The 10,406-nt window shown below is 48.2% G+C and overlaps 3 protein-coding genes across 3 annotated transcripts; all 3 read left to right on the plus strand.

Moving 5' to 3' along the window:
- Nucleotides 1–467: 467 nt before the first annotated feature.
- On the plus strand, nt 468–1,098 carry TREMEDRAFT_63605 (uncharacterized protein; the record flags this gene model as incomplete). The annotated part of the gene is made up of 3 exons (XM_007005782.1): nt 468–543; nt 699–801; nt 927–1,098. 3 exons carry the CDS (start codon nt 468–470, stop codon nt 1,096–1,098), a joined length of 351 nt encoding a protein of 116 aa, XP_007005844.1.
- Nucleotides 1,099–2,607: 1,509 nt separating this feature from the next.
- Nucleotides 2,608–5,397, plus strand: TREMEDRAFT_69371 (uncharacterized protein; the record flags this gene model as incomplete). The annotated part of the gene is made up of 6 exons (XM_007005882.1): nt 2,608–2,989; nt 3,212–3,615; nt 3,785–3,880; nt 3,925–4,043; nt 4,189–4,363; nt 4,702–5,397. The coding sequence occupies 6 exons, from the start codon at nt 2,608–2,610 to the stop codon at nt 5,395–5,397; spliced, it is 1,872 nt and encodes a 623-aa protein (XP_007005944.1).
- A 668-nt stretch (nt 5,398–6,065) lies between these two features.
- Nucleotides 6,066–9,395, plus strand: TREMEDRAFT_74287 (uncharacterized protein; the record flags this gene model as incomplete). Its single annotated transcript, XM_007005883.1, has 5 exons — nt 6,066–6,881; nt 7,059–7,871; nt 7,942–8,087; nt 8,131–8,204; nt 8,297–9,395. Exons 1-5 carry the CDS (start codon nt 6,779–6,781, stop codon nt 9,393–9,395), a joined length of 2,235 nt encoding a protein of 744 aa, XP_007005945.1. The 5' UTR covers nt 6,066–6,778.
- Between the last annotated feature and the right edge of the window lie 1,011 nt (nt 9,396–10,406).

Here is a 10,406-nt window from a genome sequence, read left to right on the forward strand (position 1 = left end):
GTTACCCGGAAATGCATGGGGCTCAGAGAATCAGAGAGGCAGAGACGTAAGGGGCGTATGCGCAGTTTCCTCCCCTCTGCTCTCACGCCTTGATGTGGCGTCAATCGGGAGGGACAATGATGCCTTTGTTACCCATTTCCAATTGAAATTTCGTCCAAATTTTCGACGATCACAACTTTTTCTTTCATGTCAGACTTGAAGGTGGAAGTGTGTACTACAACCCCTTCGGACATCGGCATCGGCGATGAGACTTTTGTAGTTAGACGTTCCTCTTTCTCTCTTTAGCTCGAGGCGTGACCGTTTAGCGTCTGCAATGTTCCATGGCCCATGGCCCTGGGGCTCGGCCCGTTTGGCCCTTAAAGCCATTCGCCACATCTCCATTGACACGGGATCAGAATTCTCGCCATCGATTAGGCCAGCCAGGCTAGTTAGTCTTTGGTCTCAGTAGGAGAAGTTGAACTGCCAAGATGGACGTCGAGACGACAGCTAAGCAACAAGCAGGTCCCTCCCAGCTGAGCAAACATCGCAAACCTAAAGCTTCTCGTCCTTCTTCTTCTCGAAACATCCCTTGACGTGAACTCGCACCTCGCACCTCCTCTACCTCCTTTATCTCCCTCTTCGCATCCTGGCGCGATCAATGGACGACAACCTAAATTGACCTTTGAGAATTCTACAATGGGTGAAAACGCCACGAACAGATTCAACCAAGGCTCTATATGAAAGGGAGGTGGTTTTCGTCAGGCGCAAATCGGGATTAGGAGCTTTGATAAGGAGATGTAAAAGTTTAGTCATGGATGAGGGGTAAGTTTTCACCTTCGCCCTCTCCCTCTTTCTCTGTTCATGCCGTTTTCGTCTTCTAGTGACAAGACCGGAACGTCTCTTTATGAGCAATACTCGTAGTGCCAAGAACGACGGCTGATGCAAAGTTACATCACGTCAACGTTACACGCCTTGAGCGCTGCCATATCACACGGCTTACTCCTCCTAGATGAGGCATCTACTCGCCCGGATCTCTCAACCGCTGGGGGATTGGAAGAGGAAGAGTTCGTCGGGATTGGAGCTATGGATAACGCGGGACCTCATTGTGATCATGGATGAATATGAGGTGGAAGGACCATTGGAGGGTTGAAGGATATGCATATTGACGAATGATGTATGTCGATGACGAGGCATCCGTCATTCTGCTTTTTTCAATGCCTTTTATGCATAAGTCAGTCAGAGATCAGAGAAGCCGAATGATAGGGTAGGCTTCAGAAGAGAGGACGGAGAAAGTAAGCATTGCGTCAGACATGGAGGAAAAAAACCCCGAATTCCGTCGGTTCAGCCGTACTAAAATGCCTCCATCTTCATCTTGCTACCTCCCGCTTTTTCTTAGCAACATGAGCGGATTCATATGACTTTTGTACATATACCCCTTTTTTGACCTCTGTTAAGCTTGATCAGATCCACTTTCTATCCTCTTTGGTCCACGATCCCACGACAATTTACGATACACGTTCGATTTTAGGTGGAAAAGCCGAGAATTGCGGTGTCGCCGTGTTGCCGTGTAAGCAATCTTTTTTCTCGCATCCGAAACTAGTGAGTCGTTCTATTTCATCGACCATGGTATCTTGAAACCCCACTCTTCTGTCTCTCACTTGTCCGAGATCGCCAGTGATAACATGAATCCATGTCTTAGGTCAATCAATTCCTGCTTCATGTGATTCGTTCGGTGATCTGAGAGTGATGCATTTCTAATCATCACTCCCTCTTGTCAGAGCAGGGGTCTTCTTCTTGTCCTTATACTTCACCCTCTTCACTCTTGGATGGTATAGTACGTCACACACATCAGCGGCATGTGCAACTTCTACGCCCTCTTCTATCCCCCTTTTACTGTAAGAGGAGATAAACGACCAACGGCCTTTGACACTTTCGGATGCTGCTGTTTTTTTTTCTATCGCGATCATGATGACTATGATTCGCACCCTCCCTGTTCCCACCCTATTCACTATTCCTTTCTTGGGTTAAACTCTTCGTGATCGTGTCAGGGACGATTCAGGTCTCAGGAAGAAGTGGGGGTAATCGTGTTCACTATACCGCTTTGGTCCGAATTTCGTACATACCTCCAACACTCCTACAGACCTTTTATGGACTTTTACTTTCTTCTCTTCCATCCTACCTCTTCCTCTTCCCTTCTGTAGTTTCTCAATACCCTGTGACTGTTCCCATTTCTATCATCAGTATCCAGAGATGATTTTGACATCCGTTCAAAAGCTCACCATGTCTCGTTTTCCAGCATTCCATACCTCCCCGGTCTCAGAACATCCGTATCTCACTTTAGATGAAGATTCACCACCTGATCCCAGATCACCCCCTTCAATACCAGCACATATTCAAGAGGTTTTCTGTATATCTTCTCAACCCAGATCGCGTTCTTCCGTTCCACCTTCCATACGTGCTAGACCTACCACATCCGATCCAGGAACTCAACATCAGACAAACGCCACCAACAACCGTCATCGTATATCCCTTTCTCGACGTTTCTCTCAAATCTCTCAAATATCGATCAATCAAACCCGATTCACACCCTCTCCCGAACCGATCGGACATATACAACAAATAGATGAAATGTCTCGTCCTGCTCATCCATCTCATATCCCTCTCCCTTCCTCACCTTTTAGAGGTAGGTCTCCAAACGGTTCACCACCGGGACATTCCGTTATAACAACTGCCACTCCAGCTTCTCCGACTTCACCCCGAACCTCCTTTCTCCCTCATTTCATGCGCACTCGTAGTCGTGCAGCTACCATCAACCATTCCATAAGAGGAAGACCTAGTCCAGGCGTGGAGCTTGGTAATCCTCTCAGTCCCGTGCAGAGCATGCATGGATCCAGTGGGGTCGACACTACTCAGATGGGTTCGAGACAAGGTTCTAATGGAGTGGATGGGGTCACAAGGAGTTCATCTACGCCCGTCCAGGGTGGTCTCGCAGGCGGTGCGGCCAGTGCTAGTCAGTCTTTCCTTCTCTTCTCTTCTCCTTCCTATCGTTGCATCTTACCGTTGTTCTCATGCTTTGATCTGCTCTCATCTCACATGTCATTGCTCCCTATGCTCATTCGTGTTACACTTCGCATCATCATCCAATCGTCGATGTTATACAACAGACTGACCAAATCAGCATTGACCAACCTCCCACCTCCTAATCTGCTTCCTGGTTCCGACCAAAACGAAGTTGACGCAAACGCCGGCCCATCCACTTCCACCGACCATTCGCAGTCTAAGACGTATCGCATCCGTCTGGTACCTCATCTCGAAACGTCCAGGTCACTCGCATTCGATCCCGTTGTGAGAGAACTTCTACCCATCGTTGTCCCACCAGGTGTCACTCCCTCGGCGGCTTCGGCAGGGATCGACCTTACTGGACCTTTGGTCAATGGTCGACCACCTGCTTGCCTGTTAAAGATAGGCAGGTTTACAGATAAGACCATGTCGGGGCCACTGGGAAATTCTAGAGGACCAGCACCGGCTCTGGCAATTGCTGGAGGGGGTGGAGATGTGGGTTCGGGGAGAGTAGCATTTAAGAGTAAGGTCGTCAGTCGGAGTCATGCCGAGATTTGGTGTGAGCCGGGGGGAAAGGTAAGTATTCTATCAACGACCATCAATCATGACACAGCCTGGTCTGATATCATTCCTCATCACTTCTCTGTTCTCTACGCCTCGCATACCACTAACGTGTCTCGTCAGTCACTCATCATTCTCGCACATCACCTCGACGACGTTCTTGAATGAGAGAGTTGACCTTCAGTTCTTCATCCGCGATACGTCCAGTAGCTCGGGCACATTTCTCAACCATATTCGACTCTCTAGTCCTAGCACCGAATCCCGGCCCACGCAAATCAATGTAAGTCAGCTTTATGGAATACGGCTTGTCAAGCTGATCAACAGGACGGGGACATTCTGCAACTGGGAGTGGATTATCAAGGTGGTCACGAGGATCAGTTTAGGTGTGTCAAGATGAGGGTCGAGTTGGGGAGAGAATGGCAAAGGGCGGCGACCGAGTTCAAGTGGGTTCTCAAAGTCCTCTTCTATACATCCGTCTCCATCATCCTCACAATTTCTTCGTGACTACCTGACCTTGCCATGAGACATTGCGGGGGAAGATACGCGGACTGAATGAATGAATATGAGAAACCCCTCGCTGATATCCAGCACTAACGCTCTCAAACAACTCAAAGCGCTCGGCGGTCAACCCGAAACACCCAGCAGCAAAGGCAAAGCGCCGGACCTCAGCCCTCAATCCACACGCAAAGGCAAAGCGAGCGTCACCGACTGTTGCATTTGTTTGTTCTCGGTCACAGTGTGCCAATCACTGTTTATCGCGTCAGTTACGTTGTCGATTGGTTGAGTGTGGAGCTGATGGGATAGACCCTGTTCACATGTGTTCCATTACAAGTGCATAAGACCTTTGTTGATGCAGCACCACCCTGGGTTTTGTTGTCCGTTATGTGTGAGTGAACTGCTCAGTCTTCCTTCAGAGACTCTCGCCCTATTTCCAAAGTACATCAGGTCGTCTATCGTGGTTCTTTTCAATGTTCATGTTGCTCGGTGGTAGTGCACCTCTATGTTGGCACCTTCTAATTGACATGTCTTGGTTGATTTCTCCTCATCATCTTGTTACCATGAGACAAGTTTCAGATTTGAAGTCGCTCATGCTGATCTCAGCGAACATTCGCAAACCTCGAAGAAGACGTCGAAGCCGAAGACGCCTGGGAGAATGCCTCTCGTCGAGCATCCGTCATCTCCCGCAGACTTTCGAACCACTCCGCCCGTCTGTCAGCACCACAAGACCCCGTTCCACCCATCCCCACCGCCGTCCCACCTCATGAAAACCACGTGAACCACCAAATGACCGGAAGCACAAGTATCAGCTCTGAAGAAGGTAATCACACTGCCAATGGCGACACTGGACTCGCACTCGCTCGTCAATCTACAGCTGTCGCTCCTGCCCCTTCCAGTCCGCGAAGTGACGTGGATATGATATCTGTTCCGGAAGATCAAGCTCTGGATGTACTGCGTCTCAATGCGGACCCGGCTTTGAGAGGTTCACTAGAAGCGGTGAGAGATCCTTCGGTTTTGGTGGATGCGTTACCGATCGTTGATAACCGGGAAGAATTCGGAAGTCTCAGTCAAGCTGCAACACCGATGAACGATACTTTCCTGTCGACGTTGGCTCCGGGGATGCATCAGAGGTTGGATTTGGCTCAACAGCTTGTGAATGGGAATGGTGGTGTGGCTCAACAATTCTTGGATGGAAACATGCCGGTGGGCGGTGTGGGTCAACAGGTGAATGAAAATGCGGCGAGAGAGGTAGAGGTGGAAGGAAGAGGGAGGGAGGATATGGATATGATGTTTACTTGATAGTTTATGAGTTTTTGTTCGTGTATACATATGCAGCTTTGTGGTGTTGTCTGTCGTCGTCTTGGGGCAATTGGGGAGAGGTTATTCCGAAACTATCAATCTTCACTTTGTGCTAGTGTGATGCCGGTGCCTGTATGTCACCCGCAGATAGGCACGGCGTGGGTGTGGTTTGTGTTCTTTTTCATCCTGTCAACTTTGAAGCTCCTGTGTTCGCTTCAATGCACAGCATCAAGGTGTCATTTGGGTGCTATGAGTCATCAGTTGAATTGTGTGAGTAACGGATAGTAAACCTAGCATGTGCAGCATGCAGCATGCAGCATGATTCATTTCATCGTAAGCGAAGTCACAAAAGGAGACCTGAAACGCACATTGAATATCCAGTCTCAGGAACAAAAACGAACCTCCCCCCCCCCACTTCCCTCTCTTTCTTGTCTTCCCAACCTTTCCGCGATATCCGCCATACATATTCTCGGACCTGGTGGAGGTACTTGGGACCCTTTACGCTTCATCATCCTTGAGAAAAAGTATAACCAATGCGGAAAGTCTATGCGGTGTAGAGAACCACATTCGCCGCATACCGCTTTGGTGATTTGGTTAGGATAACGACGATCAATGAACCCCCCAACAAATCCCCTCACACCTTCAACTTTACTCCCATCATTTTCTTACTTCCTTGTTACTCTTGTTATCTGTACTCTACACTTACATTTTACGATCATCACGACCATACGAACTCATGCCTTCCACTTGACCTTCCTGGTACTGTAGTATCACAGCATAAAAGTAACCAAGAGATTGAACACTTCAAAGTATCCTTCCAAGGTAGAAGACGAAGATCTACATCCTTGAACCTTACATATCTCGGGAATCAATCAATACTTCCTTCCTTTCCCCTTTTCGCCTCACGGTATTACGGTATCGAGGTGTTACCCATAACGTACGACACGACGACCGACGGGAAGCGAAAGGGCCGAAAATACTCAGGAGAGAGGATGAAACATATCATTACGATTTGATTTCGGTACTAGATAGGGAATTTGAATGTCTCAAAAATACAAATTGGAATCAATCAACAACCCTTGATTCAAGTTTTCCCACTCTGGAAAGTTGAACGTTATCGTTTTTGTTTGTCGAAGTACCGACCCTTGTCTATCTTTTTTAACTCAATCTCATGCGAACGACCATATACGACGACATTCTTTAACGACACAAGTGACTACAACTTGGATATACGATATACGATTTACGAACCTCAAACTCCTGAAACATAATCCCGATAGATTTAGTAATCAACGAGAGTGGTACTGTCAAAGAACATTTTGCGGAAGACCCGTCTGGGACGAAGTACGGGGAGTAGAGATTGGAGGAGGTTTAGGGCACAATGTCACCTGCCTTGTTGGCCACCACGACGGGAGGAGAGGCGGTTTCTACTCAAGCGGTGGATCTGGCAACAACTCAAAAGTTGACACAAGTTTCCCTAGATAGTGGGTTGTCTCTCATCATACCATCTTACCTATCGCCACATTTTACTCGCCTTGACATTTGTTCTTATTCTTGACTTCTCGACCAATCTCAGCCAGGCAGCTGGACGGTTCATCCCTTTTCCCCTTAGCCCGGCTTGGGGCAACACAGAAAAGCTGGGTATGTAATCTGACGATCAGATACCGCTTCACTCTTACTATGGCTGGCTGTCCTCCTGCTAGTCGTGCTAGTCATCATCGCCATTCATGTTCCCTTCATCGCACGTCTCTATGCCTCGGTCGCTCCACTCCTTCATTCCCCTTCGTCTAATCTCCACACTCACCTTCAAAAAGCCAGCTTCTCGGAGGCTGCTCGGCGACATAGGGTGGTCGGTGGGGGAGGTCTATTCACCGGTTGGATTCTTCGTTCCTCTCCCAAACATCTAGCTCAAGCCCATCAACACTCCTCCGCACTCTCTCGTCCCTCCCGGCCGCTCGGACCATGTTCCACGCAACCTTCTCCTACCTTTTCTTCCGATTTTTATCCCTTCAACGGAGACTCCGACAAGGAACATACCCGATATCCCTCAAAGCCCGAACTTCCCATCGCTCATCCCCAGTTTACCCCTCCACCCCGGGAAGGAAGTCTCCTCTCTTACATCCCCAATGCGCAGTATCGTTATCTCGCTCCTTTCACCCTTCTTCCCTCTCATTTTGGTACTTCTCTCAACCTCGCGGGCATAGCGGCCATCCTACTTTACCTCGTGGTTCTGCTCCTGTGTATGGTGTATCGCTCCGATGTCGGAGGGACAATGAAGGGTAAAGGATATGGGAACGACTTTGCTCGTACTGGTCTACTAGGTGCTGCCCAAATTCCCTTGGTCTTTTTGCTCGGATGTAAGAACAGCCCGTTAGGCTTGGTTCTTGGAAGAGGATATGAGAAATTGAAGGTGTTCCACAAAGTGGTCGGAAGGACGGCGTTTCTTTGCGCCACGCTGCACGTAGGGTTCTTTCGTGAGTGCTCCAACCATTCATCACAAAGATGAGCTAGCATATAAGCGGGATCAGCTTGACTAATGTACAGTTCATAAATGGGCAAAAGCCAACGCACTCGGAAAGGAGCTTTCTCAAAAATTCATACTGTTCGGCCTACTTGGCTGGTTGGCGCAGATCCTCATTGTCATATCCTCTCTACCTTGGGTCCGGAAACATTGGTTTGGTGTATTCGAAGTAAGCTCGCTTGACCACTATGCTCACCCGAGCTCACGACTAGGTCTCACACATGATCGGAATGATTGGTCTGCTGGTCGGACTTGGGTTTCATGTAGATCAGGCAAAACCTTACTGGTAAGTGTATACTCTTTCCCTCGATCTCAAAACATCCTCCGTGTGTCCTTAGAAAATAATTGATGTCAATTTGGGGTGAAGCTCACTTCCAGCATCGCTGGTGCTTCCATCTACCTTACTTCACTATTCGTTTCCCTCATCAAAACACGCTACACCATCGCCACCTTCGTCCCTCACCCTCAGTCCGGCTTCACACACATAAACATCCCATCTATCGGTTCCGGCTGGCGAGCAGGTCAACATGTCAGAATAAGAATACCATCTTTACCCTATCCCCACAACCTCGAATCTCATCCTTTTTCCATTGCTTCCGCTCCCCACACTGACGGACTTGAATTGATCATCAAGGCTCTTCCTGGCGGTTGGACCGCTCACCTCCTTCAAGCCGCATTCGGAGAAGATCAACGTTTCTCCCTCGTTGATGGATACGACACGGCTCGTACTGCTCCAGTCATCATAGAAGGTCCTTATGGAGGTTACGGTAATACTTTACTCGAATCTTATACTTCTCTTCTTCTTATCAGTGGTGGATCTGGAATCTCTCACGTTCTCGGTGTAGCCAGAAACCTCATACATAAAGCTCCCACTGGTGTTGTCCGACCTCGAACTTTGGATCTCATTTGGGTAGTCAAGACGGAAAAAGAAGCCAGACATCTTTTACCTCAATTATTCGACCTAGTGAATTTAGCCAAAGATCAAGAAGAAACTTCAATCGAAGGTCGAAGAAGAGGTAAAGACTTAGCTCCTCCAGTAGCTCTTAGAGTCGAAGTCCATCTTTCTCGTACTCTTCATCTAGATCATTCTCGTTCTTCCCTCCTTGACCAACTAGACCTTCGACCGAAATTGTCAGAAGCGGATAAAGAGAAAGAAGCATATCTTCAACAAAACGGAAGTATCCGAACTGATCCATCCACCACACAACCATACAAATTCAACCCCAGATCAGTCCCACTATCAAATTTCCAGATCTTACCTCGGCGTCCTCAACTCGATACGGTGATAGATCGTGTAGTGGCTGAAACGGCGGATCGAATCATGCGTCATAGAGCACCAAAATGTGGAATAGCAGTGGTCGTTTGTGGTCCGGAGAGAATGGTGAATACGGTAAGGAACGGAGTGGTGGGGTTGTCTTCGTGGAGACATGAAGAAGTGGGAGGAGTGGATTTCGTGGAACAACCATTTGGGTTTTGAGGTTTCATTCATATTTATCGACCTCTCGACGAGGGAGATGATATTCAGAACTAAGAAGAGGAGAGAAGATGGGAATCACTGGGTTGTATCGAGCGTCGAATTAGCATAGCATAAACATAGCATAAGATGATGTTACATTTGCATTGAATATACATTAGAAATCGGGATGATACTCACCGACAATTATATGTTCACTATCTTGAATCACACTTCCAAACTTGAAACACTAGCGTCGACCTAGTATCTCACTAGTGCAGGTACGCAGGTCCTCAAAGGGGTTAGTTGTAGTTACAACAAAGGCGACATCCGTTCTCACACGGACCGATCGACCGCAACTGAAACAATTCGGCCGAAAATCAACAGGGCGATGCTCGTAGGCTCAAAACAAGACTACAATCCACTGAGAAGTCAGTTCTAGAGGTATGACATCATGCTATACACAAAGAGAGTCCTGGGAAGCTATGATAGAAATCGTGGGAAGGGAGAACATCCCGAAGGGGAAAGGGGGAGTAAGCGGTGTCGCCATCAATCCTCTCGTCTTACGCTTCGGCATATCGATCCATTCTTCCCAATCAGGTAAGACTTGATCTTAGGGGGGGAAAGTAGAAGAGGGTCAGAGGTAGAGACGACGACTTGGCGCACAACCACTTTCGTCTTCGGGCACAACCCCCGAGTTAGGCATGCTCAGGTTTTCCGACGGAAGTAGTTAGGCGCGCGCGAGCACGGGCCTCCCTTCCACCACTTCTCCCCGTGTCCAATACATGCAGCTGAACATTATTTTTTTCACCCAATGTTCTCCACACATTCAGTCAGGAAACACAGCAAATATATAGAACTGACTATCCTCTATCTCGTGATACTCGTTTTAGAACGATGTGATCAATACTCACTGAGATACACCATTCCTCCTTCCCTTTGACTTTCCCAAGAAGTCATTCCTGTCGCATGGCCTCTACTCACACAGGATTTAGCAGTGAGATGGATATCATTCTACTTCGCGCAGTTTCTCTA

The sequence above is a fragment of the Tremella mesenterica genome (genome assembly GCF_000271645.1).
Source record: "Tremella mesenterica DSM 1558 unplaced genomic scaffold TREMEscaffold_8, whole genome shotgun sequence".
Lineage (NCBI taxonomy): Eukaryota > Fungi > Basidiomycota > Tremellomycetes > Tremellales > Tremellaceae > Tremella > Tremella mesenterica.